This window comes from Galleria mellonella, unplaced genomic scaffold (genome assembly GCF_026898425.1).
Source record: "Galleria mellonella isolate WM207_F2 unplaced genomic scaffold, CSIRO_AGI_GalMel_v1 utg64, whole genome shotgun sequence".
Taxonomy (NCBI): Eukaryota; Metazoa; Arthropoda; class Insecta; order Lepidoptera; family Pyralidae; genus Galleria; species Galleria mellonella.
The window spans coordinates 3,891,705-3,913,694 of record NW_026442133.1 but is presented as its reverse complement, the minus strand read 5'-3'; the positions used below and the strand labels follow the sequence as shown (position 1 = coordinate 3,913,694).

The 21,990-nt window shown below is 30.6% G+C and overlaps 3 protein-coding genes across 4 annotated transcripts in view; 2 read left to right on the top strand and 1 right to left on the bottom strand.

Annotated features, from left to right (window-relative positions):
* The window catches only part of LOC113512478 (lipase member H-A), a 51,790-nt gene that overhangs the window by 5,842 nt on the left and 23,958 nt on the right, over nt 1–21,990 (bottom strand). The gene's annotated exons all lie outside the window — the stretch shown is intronic.
* On the top strand, nt 326–10,406 carry LOC113512475 (aldehyde dehydrogenase 1A1-like). Its single transcript, XM_026896374.3, has 11 exons — nt 326–484; nt 4,645–4,749; nt 5,064–5,331; nt 5,929–6,045; nt 6,578–6,765; nt 6,893–6,995; nt 7,273–7,454; nt 7,649–7,813; nt 8,128–8,285; nt 8,671–8,745; nt 10,222–10,406. The coding sequence occupies exons 1-11, from the start codon at nt 455–457 to the stop codon at nt 10,298–10,300; spliced, it is 1,470 nt and encodes a 489-aa protein (XP_026752175.2). The 5' UTR covers nt 326–454; the 3' UTR covers nt 10,301–10,406.
* LOC113512477 (aldehyde dehydrogenase X, mitochondrial-like) lies at nt 13,420–21,095 on the top strand. The gene is made up of 11 exons (XM_026896376.3): nt 13,420–13,564; nt 14,406–14,510; nt 15,415–15,682; nt 16,309–16,425; nt 16,503–16,690; nt 17,488–17,590; nt 18,311–18,492; nt 18,838–19,002; nt 19,403–19,560; nt 20,231–20,305; nt 20,753–21,095. The coding sequence occupies exons 1-11, from the start codon at nt 13,538–13,540 to the stop codon at nt 20,826–20,828; spliced, it is 1,464 nt and encodes a 487-aa protein (XP_026752177.2). The 5' UTR covers nt 13,420–13,537; the 3' UTR covers nt 20,829–21,095.

Sequence of the window (21,990 nt, the reverse complement as noted above, 5' to 3'; positions counted from 1 at the left end):
TCACGATAGTAACACGACTGAAATTATCCAAGTAGACGATATTTTTATAATAAGGTAGTTTTTGGTTCCGAAGTTTTGAATTCAAATCATTGTTCTTATATTAAAACACGCTCGGCCAAGCGTCGCTTGTTTGTCATTTAAACTATTGTCAAAATTGAATTTATATTCCTATTCCGCCTATCTGAATATATAGGACAATTACCATTTAAATTTCATACCCAATCAAACAATTTCTGCAAAAACAATATCACCTTTTGATCTTAATGCGGCGGACGTCGCCGCGTCTACGTGACGCGATGTAATCATTGTTGTTACCCAAATATTATCAATTTTAGAACATGTGTTTATACCATAGAGTAGAAATTTGATATACTCAACATGGAACGCCGAGAAACACACACTCGGCGGGAGATATCGAGTCGGTATAGACGTGTCGAGAATAGTCCAAGCAAAAATGACTAGAGTTGAAATTAAATACACCAAGGTGAGTGAGCATTTCTCATTTTTTATAATGTTTATTTTGTAAAAGAATAAGTATTGTATTGTATTGTAATACATAAAAATTCAGTAGTTATCATAAAATATTATTCACATTTTCCATCATACACTGTAAATTCATTTACTTATATTATGATATTTATTTTTATACTCTTTGGTGCCGCATATATCACAGACATCGTATAACAAATGGTATTATATTATATAATCATGTAAAGATTTATGTGTCTATAAAACCAATATTGCTATAGTTACCTATAAAATATATTTATTCATTTACATAAGTAAATATTATGTAGGCACATATCTGAAATCTATAAGCAAATATACCTTTTTGTATTTTATAAACAAATAAAAACATATATACATATAATAAAATTGTAACAAGATAATATATGTACTGCAATAAAAGCCAAAACAGTAACTTTTAGAATTTTTTTAGTATAATTTTTTACTACTGATCCAAATTAAATGTTTGTGGGGATGCTTTTAAAATAGATTGCAATAGAATATTGGAATTTCGCAACACATTTCGCACTCTCGAAGTGCTACATAATAGTTCCATATTATTTTGAGAGATGCATATTAGTATAACTTGCCAATACAAACTATTGTAAACCAATCCCAATTCTAACCTAATTCCTAATTGTTGTTTCATGAGTATAGTATAAAATTGTTATGGAAAATAGATCGGATTGATAAGAATATTAAATTCAAGTGTAAAACTAGTGATTTAGTCTGGAGTACGTTTTATCTTAATATACCATCTACTCATATTTGGTTAGTTTAAAACCTAGCGTATAAGTTGCTGAGAAAAGCTAGTAATGTGTATATATTATATGTATGTATAAATTTCTTATCAATAAATATTTCGTAATAAATAAATATATTACGCAAAATCTTATTTAACTTCTTAATTATCGTTTATCACTCTTGATAAATGATAGTTTGTCGATACGACATAAAATCTATATCACGATGAAATATTTTATTGATTGTTATTGACCATTTTTTAACAATTTCTAGTCATTCTCAAATGTATTTACTACATTTATTTTTAAATGTCGTTTAACTTTAAATAAATATACAGTATTAATTAAAACTCCTTTTTCACTAACAAAACTCAATATACTATTATTTTTTTTAAATAAGAAATACAAAATAATGTAAATAGATAAGTATTTACTTGATATTTTTTTATATAAATATTATAGGTAGGTATTGACCTTCAAATGCGCTTAATATTTATATTAATAAATCCAAAGAAATAATATTAAAATAGGTATATGAAACTATACGCACTTCGCAATTAGGTATTCTTGAAAAGGTATATTTTTATAATTAATACATTATTTTCCTTATTGTATTAGCTTTTATAAATATATACTCGTAATACCTATAAAGAAAAATCGTTAACCATATAATCCAACACAATATCAACATCATATCAACACCATTGTTCAGAACAAGTAACACTTAAATGAGGTACATATGTTACGCTGTAATCAGACCATGCAGAGTGACATTTCAACTTCCGTACATAAATTAATGCTATGGACATGATACCTATACTAATGACTGTTATTCAGATTGCAGTAGACTTCTGTATAAAGCATTTGATTGGCCACCATTTTACATAGTTAGACGATGATTTGTCAAGTTATTATGCATATTATGTAAATAGAATTCCTTATGTGAATGCAACATATTGATATTATATTATATATGGTAAAATAGCCGATGCATTACTTGTATTCGTACTTTACTCATCAGAAGAACAGCAAATTATGAGAGCTACTGTATTTTCTAAGATGTTATTCATGTTGACTTGGACCTAGAAATTGGTTACACCTATATTTTAATGTAATAATTACTGGTTATATTACTACCGGCACGCAGATAATTTCGTGCTCGCTTCACCGCCGCTCAAGATTAAGGGTCCCAAATGGCCCCGTAACTAGTCTAGCTTTCTAGACCAAATTATAATTAATTTAAACCGGTATTTATTACATTAAAATATAATGTATACTTTCGAAACTTTTAACAATAAGATGGTTACACCTAATGAACAGATCACCAAATAAAATTTCTATGGTTGACCATACTTGTATCAAAGTACCTAATAAAAGCCCGCGTATTGTTGATTCGTTTCAATTGCTACAATAGATTAATGCCCACAAGCTGCAGCACAATATCATTGGTAGTTGGACAATCAAGCCATTTAAATTGTATACCATCACAAAATTCCCACTGTTGCTTTGTGTACGTCTTTATTTTCGTTATATATATGAAAGTAAATTTGTTTCTTAGTATATATTTATTATACATAATATTTAAAATGGATAAAGATGTTCGCTTATTCGTTTTATGTACTCACAAAAAAGAATTTGAAGAGTGCGATTTAACAGTAAAATTACAAGGTACAGAGACAATACCATAGTCCTCAGTAATGGTAATGATTGAAGAATGGTGGAAAGGGATTGTTAGTAAAGGAGATTTAATAGCCTGAATGTCAGCAATATATTGTATCAAGACGACTTCCATGCAGTCCCCCCCCCTTTAATTTTTTTGGATACTTCTTTATGAATTTGTTACTATCGAACAACTGACCTATTTCGTCCTCATCATCTCTCACTGGTATCCGACCAACATATACCGATAGCGCAGGCGGGGTTACCATTCCATTATCGCATGACATGCCATGACAACACTGTCAAGGTCATCATGGAGACACATCTATGGTATTCTTGATGCTGTTTATACATATATAAGTGACAATTATTACTTTTTTTAATCAGCCAACTAAAATATGTACAGTATTAGAAAAATACCAGTATTGTAGATAGCTTACACAACGCCACAATAAATAGGTATTTAGATAAATATACTATTGTAATTTTTGTTTTCAATATATGTACGCTTGATCTAAGTAGAATTTGTAAGGTACTTTTAATTTATAAAATCAAATGTTTTATACCTATTATCATTGCAAATAAAATTATTATTACTATAGACGAAACATATAGACAAACCTATACGACAGGATCAGATTTGGGTATTATTATAACTTTTATCTACACGTATGTTTTGTTTTTCACTTTATTTTGACTAACTGAATGTAGAATCGTGTGGAAATTTTAATTTAAAAATAACTTGGCAAGAATAAACAACATTATCAAACCAATTAATTCGAGAAATAGCAGTACACTCTCATGAAATAAAAAATACTTAGATGGACTAACTTTTTGTCCGTTACTTCGTACGCATGGATTTCAGAAGTATGAAAACCCGTGAATTAGACTACTTCTAGAGAGCGTATATGAAAACATCAGCTGTAAAGTTAGACCTTTAGGAATACAACAGTGAACATTGTATCTAATCTTTTACAGTATTTTATGCGTGATGCCGGAACAAACACAAAGCCAGACAAACAGAGAAAATTCCTAAATAATATTGTTTTCGCTCTTGTTAAGACCATTCATATAAATTTTTCTTAAACACCTTCCATGTACAGACATCATCTAGTTAGAATTTTATGATATTAGTAAGAAGTAAGATAAGATAATACGTTCATGCAATAATAATATCTGAAATAAATAAACGCAATATAAAAAGAAATGATAATCGCTTTGTATCTGTTGTTTACTAGTTTCTAAAATAAAAAAAATCTTTCTAGTAGTTCCTATATAAAATTGTTTCAATCTCGTTTTAAAATAGTGATTTCATTGTATGATAAATATCATGGCAACTATATAACTGTATCTATAATATAATCAGTAAAGATGACAGTTTTCATTTATAAAAATCGTCGTCGTTTATGAAGATGTTGATCTGTGTCTATCAAAATTAGTAGTAAAATATTTAAAGTTTTTTAATTATTTTTACACTAAGAGACTGATGGCAAATGTTGAAATAACTTTGTATTAGTAGACAATACTTCTTTAAAAATATTGTATAATCTGTGGTAATACTAATAAAAATATGTATTAAAATAAAATTGTTCTCACTCATTTTATAGTTATTAATATCCAAGTTTACACAGCAAAAACTACATATATTAATTTAAGGTCATATTAAATTGTTATTTCCTTATATTAATTAATGTTAGTCTACAGTAGACTCATTAATTATGTATTTATATTTAAGTTGTTCATCAACAACGAGTGGGTGGACGCTGTCAGCAAGAAAACATTTCCGACCATTAACCCTCAGGATGAGACCGTGATCACACAAGTAGCCGAAGGAGACAAGGTATAGAAAATTCCGCACTTTTCAAGCAATTTTTTTTTCAATAGCAAGTTTTCAAGTAACGTATATATAACACAAATTACAACTTCATATTTGAAACTATTTTAAAATATCCCTTAAACTAGTAATTTATTATTCAAAAAGAATCATTTAATTCTTTAGTTTAGTTATAATATTTCAAATTCCACACCAAGTTTGTTTTATATATTCCGTAAAAGCATTTTTTTATACATTTTTGTGTCATACTTTTCTAGAAACATACTTTTTATATTTATCTGTCGATATAATCAAATCATTCAAAATTAATACTTTTCTAGGCGGACATTGACAAAGCGGTAAGTGCCGCTAAAAAAGCTTTCCACCGATACTCCGAATGGCGTACCCTCGATGCCTCCCAAAGAGGTCGCTTGCTCCTTAAACTGGCTGATCTTATGGAAAGAGACGTGAAATATCTAGCACAATTAGAGACTCTGGATTGTGGAAAACCGGTTAAAAATGCTGAGAATGAAATTCTTTGGTCGGCTGGTGTTGTTAGATATTACGCTGGTAAAGCGGATAAGATCCTTGGCAATACAATTCCAGCAGGTAATTGTTTTACTCTAATATTATCAATTAATATAACATTTGCTCTGCATGACTTTGCAGTTAAATTAGTAAATTGACTTTAATAAAATATAATAGATATAGAAATACCTTAAATTCACACAAATGACATACAAATAAATAGATTCAAATGAGGGTAAATTGAACTAAGCCACTGATAAAAACTAGCTTGATTGAAATCACTGACACTCATAATTTATAATGGGTTTCAAACAAATTACGTTAGAGTCCAACTTAAAAACATAATATGCATACAATTGGATAAAATTAGAAATTGATATGAGAATTATATGAAGGGTACCTAATGTGAATATTGTGACTCTAATACCGTCATATTTTTAGATGATAAATAAAATATTTGTTAAGATTCCAAATGGTATTATAAACGCTGTTACAGTGTAATTATATAATAAGCGCTGTTTCAAAGTATTTTATTTACCTACACATTCATTACAAGGTTATTAATTCTATATAATACAACTATAATCTATTTTACAACTATTATGTCAATAAATAACAATTAAAAATGTAATTTTTCAACTCTTATTTGTAAATATAATTCTATATCAATTGTTTTAGATGGTGAAGTATTGACTTTTACTTTGAAAGAACCAGTTGGTGTTTGCGGTCAAATCTTGCCATGGAACTATCCTATCCCAATGTTTATATGGAAAGTTGCCCCTGTACTGGCCACAGGTAAATAATCTTATAAGAGAGTTGTTTTTTCTGGGTGTTATGGCAATAGTAGACCATTGCGTCTGTCTACTTTATTAGAGATTCAAGTCATGAGCAATTTTTTTTTTTACTTTTCTCTCATCTTTCTAATATTATGTAAATAAATATACAAAAAAAATCGGATGTTTTTTACACAGCCACGCGTAAACAGCAGAATCCTTTTGATTAAAATTTGATGAACATACAGATTATAGATTAATATAAAGGCCGTGATCTTACAGCTAATCATTTATAAATAAATGTCCATACTCCATATTTTGATGGAATAAGGATTGTACCAAAGTTTCCCTACTTGTTCTTATTCGCAAAATGTCTAGGCAAAGAAAAACTTGATATAAAACTTTGAAGTAAGCCACCAGTCTAGCATGGTAAGAAGTTAGTATTCTCTTCTTTTAAGGGAAGACCCGTCTTCATTAATGAAATGGTAGTTACAGTGATAATGATAAATCTTGTATAATTCCTATTAAATAAAAAATCCCTATTTATCCATCAGGTTGCACAACAGTTATAAAACCTGCAGAACAAAGTCCTCTAACGGCTTTAGCTCTGGCCGCCTTGATTAAGGAAGCCGGTGTACCAGCAGGCGTGGTTAATGTCGTGCCTGGTTATGGTCCTACAGCCGGAGCAGCTATTACCCACCACCCGGATGTCGACAAAGTCGCCTTTACTGGTTCCACAGAGGTGAAAATCAGAATATAGTATCATTTCAAGAGTAATAATGTACCAAATTAAGCATATTCTTTTTTTATGAATTTTAATAAAATTCAAGTAAAAAATATATTTTAAATACAGAAAACTATTGTTTCAGGTTGGTCGTATTATCATGTCGGCAGCAGCCGCTGTTAACCTGAAACGCATTACTCTTGAACTGGGAGGCAAGAGTCCTCTAGTCATCTGTAATGATGCTGATGGTAAATATACTTCCCCTAATATTAGAAACCCTAGAAAATTTCATGTAAAAAAAAAACTTTAATATCTCATTAATGAAAAAGTCCAAAATTTAGATCGATTTGAAAAAGATCTTAAGTTCATTCAACAAAAAAAGTCACATAATAGTATCGTGATAATTAGCTAATAATAACTGACTATATATAATAATAAACTATAAAAATTGTCTACTCTCATTACCAGAATAACCTAATAATGTCAAGAAGAGAATAATAATATAAACTTTAACTATAATTTCAGTCGAGAAGGCAGCTATACTTGCTCACAATGCTGCATTCTCCAACGGCGGACAATGCTGTGTCGCTGGTACAAGAACATACGTTCAGTCTGGTATTTACGACAAATTTGTGGAGAAAGCTGCCGAAATTGCTAGAAAAAGAAGCGTTGGAAATCCCTTTGAAAACGTAGACCAAGGACCCCAGGTTAGAATTCCTTATCATTGTTATCATTTAAAATCTAGAGAGGCTCTAATAGTACACTGAAATTTACCATTAATAATGAAAATTAATAATGTACATAAATGTCAAAAATTTATATATAAATTAAATATAAGAGATTTGTTATCGTATATATACACATCATACACTAAATATAAATACATCTTCATAATTTTTAGATCGATCAAGATATGTTCGACAAAGTAATGGGCTACATTGATGCTGGAAAGAAAGCTGGTGCTAAATGCGTAGTGGGCGGTGGTCGCATTGGTCAAGTTGGATACTACATCCAGCCAACTGTCTTTGCTGATGTAAAAGACGATATGAAGATCGCTAGGGAAGAGGTAACGGCAAGGACTCATATAAAATTGACGTTAATACCTGCCTACATTATACTTTTGTACTCCAATTTTGAATTATCTTAGAAAGACTTAGTGAAAAATTCTGTTTTTTTCTAACTTAACATATAAAGATGTCTATGGTGCTTTTCATGTCTATAAGTGATGGTTACCAATTCCCATCAGATGGGCGTCAACTTATTTACTATTCCAAGTTACATAAAAAATAAGAATCTTTATTTATAACCAATAGGTACGTCATCGTAATACATCTAATTATTGGATGCAACGTATTGTTTAATATTATTTAATTCTCTCAGATCTTCGGCCCAGTTCAAAGCATTTTGAAATTCGATACTTTGGAGGAAATGATCGATCGTGCTAATGACACTGACTACGGACTTGGAGCTGGAATCGTCACCAATGATATCACGGCTGCCCTTACATTCGTCAAACACGTGCGAGCTGGTTCTACCTGGTTAGTCATTTTATATTAAAATACAGTAATATATAAACATCCGAATCATTATTAATTTATCTTTTATTTTACTAGCTATTTCCCGGGTTTGCCCATGTGGATTAGTATATAAGGTATCCTTTGTACTTAATTATATACCCGTTCACTAAATATCATTCTAATCTATTAGTCTTAAGGCGTTTAAGCGTGATTAAGTAACAAACATACAAAAAAAAATTACAAACTTTCACATTTATATTAATGTAAAATCTGATAATATTTATAAAATCAATTTATTAAATAAAGAATGTTCTCTAAACATAAAATTCATATAGGTTTTACTTGTACACAAATTTTAAAATAAAAGTAACTATTTTTGTTTACATTTATCTTATCTCCTTTACAGGATTAACTTATATGAACACGTTGTTGCTCAGACACCATTTGGAGGATTCAAACAATCTGGTCTCGGACGTGAAATGTAAGTATATTAAATAAACGTTAAAAAAATATACGAAAATATATGTGTAAAATCTTTAGTCAACAGTTACCATATCCCGTCAGCGTATGTGGCATTGCAAGTGGTATAAAAATATCTGATGTAAACATTTGATGAAAAGGGTCTATAGAAAATCCTACAGAAAAGAGAAATAACATGTTTCGTGTAGCTTTCATAATAATCAAATTAAAAATATTCATTACCAAGCCCGACAATGTAAAAGCTTTATAATTTTACCTCAATATGAATTAATAGAATACCATTATGTAAAACTATGTAGCCTTATAAAATATCAGTGACTAACCAATGGCAATCTCCTTATCAATTGCAATAACATCTTAGTAATTGATAGTTATACATTACACCTTTAAAATGGTTCTAAGAATAAGAACTATAGGATTATTTATTCTTAAGCTATTCATTAACGCAATATCCTAACTTATTTTGAATCGTTTAATAGAATAATACGCCAATTCTTGTTATGATAATAAGAGCGACTTCAAAATATTTGTACACGGTTTATATTTAATCGTTGCGAACATGACCACATCTCTGATTTCCATAATCAACTTAAGAATTCCTTAACCCATTACATTAGATCAACGCAATCTCTTGCTTCGTTTAAGAGGCAGGTAAAATCTCATTACCATCTTTCTAAATTGCCTTGATGTTTACTACGTGTTACTCAACTTGATCTATTTAATATATTTATGTTTATGTGCTATTATATATATTATATATGTATGTTTATGTATAAAAGAGATCTATACAAATATAAAGAATGTTCATTTAAAATGTAAATAAATACAAAAAGATCCTACCTTTCTTTCTGTAGTTATTTATTATTTATGCCAGATGGTCTGTAAGATTGCTTTGAGCAATAAGGCCACCTTTTGTATATGCACCAACTGTATAAATACTTATTATATAAATGTCTTTTGTGCGCAATAAAGAGTTCATTGTTATTATTAATAATTATTATGCAATCGATTGGATTTATTCTTATATCAAGGACTATACATTGATTTTATGAGTATTATTGAATTTATTTTATTTTTTCTTGTGTGACATAATCTTAAGTTATCTTTATCGCATCAGCTTAGAATAATTATTTATTTTAAAAGATTCAACTTATATATAAACAACTCTTATAAGTTTCTAATCTTAAAATTTGAAGTTACATAAAAAATATATACATAAAAAATATCTTGACACCAGTGACAGATGAGAGAGGATGAAAACAAGTTAGCTCATCGTGATGAATTGTACAAGAATTATCCATGATAGTTTCCAGGAGGAATCGTGTGAAAGTTGACTGACAGAGTGTATTGCTAACAATAGAGATGCTTAATCCCCATTACTAACATTTATCCCTTGCCTTATCCCTGCACTATTATAATTTGTCATAATATTTTAAACATATGATATATATAGGTGTTCATATTTTTGTTATTACAGGGGCGAAGAAGGTATCCAGCAATATTTAGAAAACAAGACTGTCACGATAAGTCTGCCAAAGAAGCCGTTTCTACAGTAATAAACAATCTCACTAACATCACGGAATATGAAGTATCGCTACTGCATTTATGACACAATTATTATATTAATTATTATAAAATAATAATATACATATTATACATATATTACTGTTCTTTTTTGTTATCCCTTAATTATTATGAAGCAATATAAATACTCATACATCATAGTACAATTTTATTACAGCCCGCTGATAAATATATGCTACCCATATCACAGGCTGGGGGAAAGGGATTGTTTGTAATGCGGACTATCAGTTCCATTGCTAGCAATATACCCTGTCATATCGACCTACACATGGTCACCCCTGGAAACCATTAATTGCATGTGTATTTATCACGATGGGCCAGCGTAAACCGTGAGCAAGTGTAGCGTTAGGGGTTACCATTTCATTAAAATCCATTAAAAAATATCACGCTCTATTTTTTTTTATTGATTATCTCCTTAAGCTGTATCTATATTTTGAGATATTACACCTTCTTAGACATCTACGGGTATTGAACCCAGTCATGTTACATGCAAATGCATAATTAATCATATTATGAATGGCATAAAGAGGTTTTTTAACCACACTGGGTTGCGATTTAAAATGTCTGACTTTATTCAAACCGAGTTTAAAAATTGGAAATTATTTTAAAATTATTATGCGACTTCAAAATTTCTCAAACCGCCTAGCTAACCATTGCCCATTTTATAAAATTCGAATTTTAATTGATCTCCAAAATTATAAGGTTTCATTGTAAGATTCCACTAAATACAAAATATAAAGTATACAAACATATTTTTTTTATTTCTGCCTTGCTAGTGTTATAGATAACACCAAGGAGAAATAATATCTGTAACAATTCAATGTGAGGTTTGTGACCTTTCAATTATATTTAAAAATGATAATTTTTAATTAAACGATAAAAATGCTTCGTAGTTTGTAGTTAGTTTCTTGTGTGGTAAACAATACAAGAACAGAATAGATTAAGTAGATGTAAATATAAATATATTTTGTAATTTGTACATACATACATACATATTGTAGATAATACATGTTTTTCACGCAGACAAATAAAGAGCTCTCTCAATGGAAAGTGGTAAATTCTCTGTAAATAAGAAAACCGTGGATATTATAGAATAGAGTGCCAATCTTGAAGACTTTTTTTGTGTGAAAATGGAATAATAACCCCACCTGCGCTATCGGTATATGCTGTGCGGGACATCAGTGAGAGATAATAGGTGAGAATGAAAGCAGGTTAACAAGATGAATATTATATATGGCAAACATGATGAATTAAAAAATCTACCATGATGGTTTTCAGGGAGAAACGCATGGAGTTCGACCTGACAAAGTACACAGCAATGTGGCTTCTAGACCCCATTGCTTAAAATTCCTTTCCCAAGGACTAAGATGTTATGTAGTGTATGAAAGCATTAAACCATAGTTCTCAGGATTAGTAACGGATGAGGGGTAATTCACTATGTATTCTGTGACGGCCAAAATATATATCATATTTAAAGATGACAACTATCACTTTCCTTCATGTAGTTCGTCAACTTGTTTGCCCGTCTAAGTATCATAAAAAGAATATTCTAATGTTCTTTCATCAATAAACACACTTGGTAACTATATGGAATATATTATATATGTCCAAATTCCGGAAAAAATGGTAATCTGTTGGAGCAAGATCCGGGGAGTACGGTGGATGTCGCAGACATTCCAATTGTAGCTCATCTAACTTAGTGGTTTGTTTGTTGTGCAGTGTGTGGTCTTGCGTTGTCGTGAAGCAGCAGTGGCCTAGAGCGATTGACCAATCTCGGTTTTTTAGCAGCTAGTTCTTCCTTCATGGTTTGCAATTGCTGACAATAGATATCTGCCGTAATCGTTTGGCCAGATTTTAGAAAGCTGTAGTGAACGACATCGGCGGTAGTCCACCAAACACTCACACTTTTTCTAAATCAATTTTCGTTTAGAACAGGATTTGGCTGGGTCTCCAGAGTTCAGAAATTGCGACGAGCGCTTCCGATTATCGTACAGTATGCGCTTCTCATTACAAGTAATGATTCGATTTAAAATGTTGGTTGAGCAAAGTAACACAGCAGTGGACGCGTGTTTGCAAGTTCGATTCACTCAATTCATGAGATACCCATCGTTCAAGTATTTTTACTTTCCCGATTTGCTTCAAGTGGATTAATACAGTTTTATTACTTACCCCGAAGCCTGCAGCTATCTCTGAAGTGCTTTGTGATGGATCCACTTCCACTATAGCCTTTAATTCTTTATTTTCCACTTTGGTCTCTGGCCGTCCACGGGGTTAGTTCTGAAGGTCGAAATTTCCAGAACGGAAACGTTGAAACCAAAAACGTACCATGCTTTCTTTTGTGACACCATTAATTCTTTGAGCTGTTTCTGCAGCACTGGTGCCACAGTAGAACTCATACTCGTAAATATACCGATATTTCATGTTTTCCATTGTGCGGTAATAAGCGAAGCCAAAGAAAAAAATAATGAGGAACAAAACAAATGAATAACTGTTTTCAAAACTCAAGTGTACCAGCTAAATGAATTTATAAATTTGAATTTGGGATTCTTAACCAAAGAAAAGATATTTCAGATCAAAGTGGTCAGTACGACAAAACGCAAATTTCATATGTAAGGACCTAATATATGATATTAAATAAATGAGAAATATCGGTACCGCTCCAGTATCTATATATTGGATACCCCTGTTAATGGTGGAAAATACTAGATGGAGACTTTGTACAAAAGTGGTTTGTGAATTAGTTGAGTTTAGGCTTGAAGGGTGGGATATGGCAGTGAATTCACAGAGTACAGAGGAATAACACCTGAGTTCTCAGGAATAGCAACGCATGGGGAGTATCATGGGCGAAACAGTATACTCTGTTATATATATAGGCGACGGTCACTACTTTCCATCAGGTGGGCCGCCAGCTTGCTTGCCATTCTAAGTTGCATGAAAAAAATTGCATATAATGGATAACCCATATTTAACATATCCGAAATTGGGACAATATATCAAATATTTTAACTAAAATATATAGATACTGCTATAGTTTTATTAATATTTCTAAAGGTGGGTAATATAGATATTACCTATACCTTGACCTACCACCACCTCAAGAAATATTAACTAACGTTTTAACTGACTCGATGAAATTGATTATAATACATTCAGTGCACTGAGGAGAAAGACATCTGATAGTTCATTTGCAAGGCAATAATTAAATAAAGATGGCAGTGGACATTAAATATACTAAGGTAGGTGAAATATTTTCTATACCACATTTTTATTAACTTATTTAATTTTTATTTAAAATTGAAGAGGTTTTGAATTATCTTTTTTAATATTACGTGTCATTTTTGCTGATTTTGATGATGATTTTTCCAATCTATAGATATTTGGGTTATAAATTATAAATTAATTCTATCACAAATTATATAGATTTTTTAAACAAATTAAAATTGGAAAAAAATATTATATGATGAATTTGAGTCAAATAATAATACGGGTATGAACGATTTTAAATTATTTAGAGTATGTAGATATCACAAGGATACAGTAATTATATTACGAATATATACGTAGTTTATTATTTTTAGAAATATAAATCTGAAATAAGTTAAATTAAAATTTTTATTAATTTGAACATTTTTTTTTGAAAATTAAAAATAAAAAAAAACTAATTTACAAATTAATTAAAATATTAGATTTTACTTATAAATTCCTATTCACGGATTTCCGAAGTAGGAAAATCAAAGAAATAAACCATATCTAGACGGTATATGAAGATAAAACGCACCAGATTTTAAGTTTAACCTTCAGAAGAAGTAAACATAATATAGATAAACTGACAAAGATTCTAAAAGTAATTGTTTTGAATTCTATTATTCTTCTACGTATTAAATCCCCTAATATCTGTTTTTCATTAATACGAGTATCTCTTATGTACATACAACGTTGATTACAATTTTATTATATGTGCTTGTTTGTACTACCTACCCACAGATAAAATGTTACATTGGCTTTCTTATCCATACTTCGTACTATACGAATCTTAAATATTTAAATTAATTCCGTTTTATAAATATTCAATAACAGTTGTTTATAAACAACGAATGGGTGGATGCGGTGAGCAAGAAGACTTTCCCTACTATTAACCCACAAGATGAGACTATTATCGCCCAAGTAGCTGAAGGTGATAAGGTAAGACGTAACAAAGTATAAAATTAATATATGGTCACGACTGGTAATTCTCGATTTTTTGTTTTTTAATAAACGATAACATTATATATATATATATATATATATATATATATATATATATATATATATATATATATATATATATATATTCAATAATAATAATTTGCAAAAATTCATTTATGTAAACTTATGACTAGGCATTATGGACATGTCAGTCTATTTTAAAGAAACTTTAATAACCAAATTTAGTCGAAATTAATATAAAAATACTCTCTAAATGAGATTAGTAAATCAAAACACTCAATTTTAATTATTTTTTAATAGATCAATTATTCACTTATTTAAGTTTATAATAAATTACATTTAAACAGTATTTATTTTGAGTTTTTGCTCTTGTATTGATATATACTTAGTGCGCTTAGTGGCTTCTTACTGCCATAAAAATCAGGATGCGTCTTGGAATTTATATGGAACGGTAACACCACACCAAAAGATATTGAATTCACTATAGGCATTGTCGACACAGTATTGTCGTCTCCTATTTAAAAGATGTGACTTTTGCTGAAGAATATATAAATAAAGAAAAATTTTATCTAATGTTATTGAATAAATTGTATTTGTATCTTCAGTTGTATATTTATCAAAATATATCAGACACAACGGTATCGTTACGCGTGCTTTTGGAAACTTTTTTTTTCAAGCAGTAACATAAAATCAGAGGTTTGCTTGTTGTGCAAACAACTCACTAAGATATCGCCTTTTTGCATTACTGTAACACATTTTTTTATATATATCGCTCTTTTTTTTAAACACTATTTATTTTTTTATTACTATTGTCACTATTTTTGTGTATCTCTTGATGTAAATAAAGTGTTCATTTATCTAACTTGATAATTTTTTCAAGGCTGATGTTGATCTGGCAGTCATCGCAGCTAAAAAAGCTTTTCATCGTTACTCCGAATGGCGCACCCTCGATGCGTCCCAAAGAGGACGTCTTCTTTTAAAATTAGCGGATCTCATTGAAAGAGATGCTAAATATCTAGCAGAATTAGAAACTTTAGACTGCGGAAAACCAGTGAAAAACGCAGAAGCTGATATTGTTCGGTGTGTTAAAGTTATCAGATACTACGCTGGGAAAGCAGATAAAATTCTTGGCAACACTATTCCTGCAGGTAAACATACATTATACATATATAGAACTATGTTAGTTTAATGACATTATTAGTTTGACTTTTGTAATTTTTTAATGCAATTTATTTAACTTATTAATAGTATAGATTAATAATTGAGTGTTCACTAATTGTATAATTGTCACCTTAGAATAAATTACCACTTATCTGTGAAAATTGTATACGCCTCTGATTGATATGTTCATTTCATTAAAGCTTACTTATAGCATTATATCTAGTCTGTTTAATTATTGTGAACATATTGTTAGTGTATCTTTAATAAAAAATAAAAAATCTGCGCAAACAACTTTTATACAAACTCCCTCTGGACCCATTGTTGCTTTTACGTGGACTACTTAAGAATATTCAGTATAATATTGTCTCCAAATGCCAATAACAGATCCCCAGCGTCTCGCTAGATACTTAAAAGCATCACTGATAATCAAAGTCACTATCATATAAACCCAGCATACTATTGCCCCGACGTTTGTATTACCTCTCATAAAAAAAGAAGTATATCTTACTTTTTATGTTTAAAATCTGTCAAATATAGGTACTTCGTATAATTTGAATGCTCTCAAAATAATTAAATGTACCCTCATAGTACATAATTCGTAACTTTATTTTAGATGGCGAAGTCTTGAGTTTTACATTGAAAGAGCCTGTTGGTGTTTGCGGACAAATTCTACCTTGGAACTACCCTATTCCATTGCTGATATGGAAAATTTCACCTGCATTAGCCGCAGGTATGTATTAGTTTTATAATTTTTTTTAACAATTCTTTAAGATATTAATGAACTTAATTTATTTCACCATACGTCAGGTTGTACAACGGTAGTGAAACCCGCGGAGCAGACACCATTGACTGCATTAGCTATTGCCGCTTTAATAAAAGAGGCAGGCTTTCCCCCAGGAGTGGTCAATGTAATCCCAGGATACGGCCACACTGCTGGATCTGCTATTACTCATCATCCTGATATAGACAAAGTTGCTTTCACAGGATCTACCGAGGTACAAACATAATTTAATATTTTCAATATTACCCCCCACACTATCTATTTGATCGACCTCGTAAAGCCTGCAATGTCAATGAGAGAGACAGTATGCAGTCGCAACCCTCGCATACAGTCTCTTTATTAGTCAACTGCCCTAAAATAAATATCTGTGCTTCTGTCATTTTTATCTTAAGCAATTAATTATGCAGTAACGATAAACATAATAAATGACGTACCGATCTCTTTTAAAACATAAGTAACAAGTTAGGTCAAATAATTGATCATCCCATGATACAAAATAAACTAATATAAAAATATATTCATAGCTTAGGAATCAAAATAACATTCTATTTTTATTTGAACCAATATTTGTTTATAAATATATTATATACCACACAAACACCTGGTCCTTAAGTATACCGCGTGCTTTGAGAAACCAGTCTATGGATGTCTGGGGGGACGAACTACAATAACTTACACTCAACACATTAGGTACGATCTGGCCCACATCACTTTGAAAAAGATGTTTATATCAAATCTATGCAACCAGTTCATTGAATTTGACAATTTTACATTTTAAAGTATCTAAGATTTTTATGATATCTATCAGTACCGATTTTCCTCAGAGATATATTACAAATAGTTGTATAAGAATATAAATATTCATGGACTTTATTGTGTTGATACATTTAGAAGTATCAACACAATGGATGCATAGATTTATTTTACAGTTTCGTCTACTATAAATACAGTGTCAACTCTTCAGATAGTTACTTATTATGTGGGTATGATAAAAAAATCTTATCTTCGAAGGTGGGACGCGTTATAATGTCAACAGCTGCTGCTGTGAATCTGAAACGCGTCACCCTTGAACTTGGTGGCAAGAGTCCGCTTATCGTCTTCAATGACGCTAATTGTAAGTAGATACCTATTGTATACTGTTGTTTGACACTTAAATCTGAGTGGTTCTATTATACAAATTATCGTGGATGACTAGACATATATTATACATACCACTTAATGATAATAAATAATTTGTATTACAATTAAGTAGCTGATTATAGATTAACAATAACAGTGGTTAATCATAGCTGCATTGAAGAAAGAAACACCAGGTAAAGTTACGAGATCAAATGCATTGTAGGGAGACAATAGTTGCAAATGACTCAGGACCATTCCTTATGGCAGTCCATGGGGGAGGCCTATGTTCAGGTGTGAACAGATAATAACTGAGATGATTATATTAATATCTGCATGTTTTTTTGTAGATAAATACATTCATATTTTACACCAAACCTACAATTAATATCCGTATCTAATATTGTTTTACATACGAACGTTAAATGATTCAACAAGAAATCTCCCTTGCAACATTTAGATTTATTATAATAATCTGTCTGCTAATGTACGCTATGTACTCATAAGTCTTGTTCAAAATTAAAAATAAATACTTTTGAAATCTATTAAATATTTTTGAGTTAATCAACTACAATCAAAACAATCTTTCTTTATTATAATTATTTAGATTTCTGCAATATTTACAAAAAAAATATCTGTTATATCAGCTTCTAATACCTATCGCTTATGAAAATAAAACAGGCATATCAAAATAAAATATTATTTCATTTAAATTCAGTGGAAAATGCAGTTAAAATTGCACACAATGCTACTTTTACTAACGCTGGACAATGCTGCGTTGCTGGCACAAGAATATACGTTCAATCTGGAATTTACGACGAATTCATTGTTAAGGCTGCAGAAATAGCGAAAAAGAGAACTGTTGGGAACCCTTTTAAAGAAGTAGATCAAGGACCCCTGGTACGTATAACATTTTGTGCTCCGCTCTATTTAATTTGCATGTAACGGAATTAATTTAAATTAAATAAAAAGAAATGGAATTAAACAGAATGAAATTAAATGTTATGAAATGGGAGTAAAAAAATGAATTCGATTAAACGAATTTAGTGAAGTTTGGTATATGAATAGATTGTATCCTAACTTAGCACATAGAATACTTCATACACTGTTCCACGTGGATAAAGTCAAGAGATACATCTAGTATATAATATTCTATACATAAAGCCTAACAGGTCTTTTTTTAGACATTGTAACTTAGACTAATACCCAAATATGGTATGTATGTACATCTTTTTATGATTACAGATAGATAAAGATATGTTCGATAAAGTGATGAGTTATATTGACGCCGGGAAGAAAAGTAGTGCTAAATGTATTGCTGGTGGTGACCGTTTCGGCAATATTGGATATTATGTACAACCTACGGTATTTGCTGATGTTAAAGATGATATGAAAATTGCTAGAGAAGAGGTACTTATATTTAGAGTAGATTATTTAGAGAGATATATAGATTATATATTTAGAGAGTAGAGGTATTTAAATGTATTTAAAATATGATAAAAAAATTGTAACTCCCATTCATTTCAACCGTCAGTTTCAACTGTGAAGCAGTTGTGTTTGCATGGCTGTGTTTCGGTTTGAAGGGTGGGATATGGCGTGAATTTATTGGATACAGAGGAATAACATCTTAGTCCTCAGGAATGGCAACGCATGGTGGGTATCATGGGCGAAACAGTAGGAATGCTCTGTTATGTCCATGGTACTGCTCATGTCTATAGGCGACGGTTACCACTTTCCATCAGGTGGGCCGTCAGCTTGTTTGCCATTCTAAGTTGTATAAAAAAAAAATATAAAATAATAATAATTTCAGATCTTTGGTCCAGTTCAGTGTATATTAAAGTTTGATACTTTCGAAGAAGTGTTGGATCGTGCTAATAACAGTAATTACGGACTTGGGGCTGGTGTCATTACTAATGACATTACGAAGGCTCTTGCCTTCGCCAAGTACGCCCGTGCTGGATCTACATGGTAAGTTACTTATTAAAAATTTTAAACCCAGTTATAGAATATTCACTACAATCCGGTAAAGCAAGTATATCAAACTTGAACTGTCGGCGATCTACCTCAATATTGTTAGACTACGATCTATCGACTCTGAGAGGCTGTATGTGCGATGATCATCATCTAGGGTATATCGTGGCATAAATATGTCTATATTTATGGCCTTCGACGTGGTATAGTTTTCCTCACATTATGAATTATTTTAGTCAAGATCCAAAGGTTGACGAGTAGATCACGAACAACCATTTGAGTACCCCTGATTTAAAATGAAGACTGACATAAAATCCCTGTATTTTTTCTATATAACAATATAATATAATAGAAATGAGTGCTTGAATAAAAATCAAAGAAACAAAAAATAAATTATGATTTCTTTCATAATTTATTTTCAGGCGTATCTACGCAGATGACAGTGTTACAGAATATTTTTTCATCAGTGAAGTAATATATTTCTTTATTAATAATGAAATATTTATTTATTTACTCTGTATTATACCACTTAAAGAATAACACAAATATATATATTACATTTATGAAGCACAGAAAGCGGTCTTATCACTAAAACAATCTCTTCCAGACAACCTTTGGATAGAGGAAAAAAGAGAAAAATATATTTATGCTGTTACATATTTTTCAGGATCAATACATATTTGCATATCGTTGCTCAGACACCATTCGGAGGATTCAAAGAATCTGGCTTTGGACGCGAATTGTAAGTAAAGAGCTACTAAAGACTGATAGGGTCGTCTATTATTTATTGTCACTGGCTTCTTCTTCGTCTGCGTGATAGGCTAAAACGAAGCCTATGTCCTTCTTTATCCCTTATAGAATCTGTATATCAAATTTTGCTGTGATCGGTTAAGCTGTAAAAGCGCCAAGAAATAAACTCATTTTCACATTTATAATATTAGAAAGGATATTATTTGTCTTGCATGTATTTCAATAGAACTTGTATTATTGGTATATATGATATAAAACTGATAAACGTACTTAAATACTTTTTATAAATATATATCTACATAGAAAACACCCAGACCAATACTAATAGACTCATAAATATAAATATTTCATTGTATGAGGATCGAACCCTCATCGAATCATTGGGTGATGAGACACTGTATCAAATCAATAATATAAACTACCTTTTTTTCTGTTTCAGGGGAGAAGACGGTATTCTGCAATACCTTGAAACCAAAACTGTCACTATAAACCTGCCTAAGAATCCTCAAATATAAATAAATAAAAACCTTCAGCATTTCTAACCTAGTATACTATTGCATTGGGGTATAAATATTATATTAAAAATACAAGCATTATGCTCAATAATTATTGTGGGAATGAAAATTATCCGAAGCTGGCAAGGTTATATACAAGCCATACTTTCTACGTCATGTTGCCAGTACTCTCACCAGTTGAATTACCTTTAATTCTAAGTGTCTTTATCCTTATTTTTCTTACAATTATTATAAAAGTGGTTTAAAAAAAATAAAATTGAAAGTAAATTTGTTTGTTATTTTTTTTACCCTTTCAAGCCTAAGACAATTGTGGTATATAGTTTGTGTGTGATAATGGAATGGTAAACTTTGCCTGCGCTATCGATATACGCTAATAAGATGCCAGTGGGGGATGATAGGTGATGATGAAAGCAACTCACAGTGAAAAATTTATAAAGAATTGACCAAGATTGTTTCCAGAGGCAACATGATAGATGTCGACGTGATAGGGTATATTGCTAGCATTGGGTCCGCTAATCCCCATTACTAACAATCTCTTTGCCCTTGTAATATAAAAATATACATAGATTACATTTTATACAGGTACAAGTATATTATCTGTGATAGTGGTCAATAAACAAATGTTGGTCACGTGGTCAAAGTCCTGGGTATAAAGTAGTTATACCTAATAAAATATATATAAAATCATAGTGAAGTTTTAATTCGAATGATTGTAATAAAGAGAAGTATTTTTAATTTGTATCTTAGTAATACATGTAATAAAATTGAAACTAGATATGAAAGATTTTTAAGGAAAACTGATGTGAGGGGTCATCATAAAATTTAAATCTAAAAGAAAAATAGAAACCAAGGCAATATTTTTTTATATATTCATTTCTCTGTATGTATATATATTAGTTCCAGCATTACGCAAAAACTACTGCACCAAATCGGATACGGTTCTCACAGTTGTCTTCTAAAAACTGATGTGATTAATACGCCACACCATCTATGAGTGGCCTATTTCATAAGTTTTCTTACTTCTGAAATTCACACGTACGAAGTAGCGAACAAAAAGGTAGTTTTATGCTAAACGTCTTATTCGTAAAAATTGTCAACCCTTTATCTAGAATGTATCTACAACTTGCTCATACTAGACAGATGAACAAACTGATTTATCAAC

Excerpts from the sequence above, each read along its gene's own strand:
- LOC113512477 (XM_026896376.3), top strand. The coding sequence starts at position 13,538 with ATGGCAGTGGACATTAAATATACTAAG. Across the intron at positions 14,511-15,414 it reads AAGTAGCTGAAGGTGATAAG|GCTGATGTTGATCTGGCAGT; the intron begins GTAAGACGTAAC and ends AATTTTTTCAAG. Across the intron at positions 18,493-18,837 it reads AAGTAGATCAAGGACCCCTG|ATAGATAAAGATATGTTCGA; the intron begins GTACGTATAACA and ends TTATGATTACAG.
- LOC113512475 (XM_026896374.3), top strand. The coding sequence starts at position 455 with ATGACTAGAGTTGAAATTAAATACACCAAG. Across the intron at positions 7,455-7,648 it reads ACGTAGACCAAGGACCCCAG|ATCGATCAAGATATGTTCGA; the intron begins GTTAGAATTCCT and ends CATAATTTTTAG. Across the intron at positions 8,746-10,221 it reads TCTGGTCTCGGACGTGAAAT|GGGCGAAGAAGGTATCCAGC; the intron begins GTAAGTATATTA and ends TTGTTATTACAG.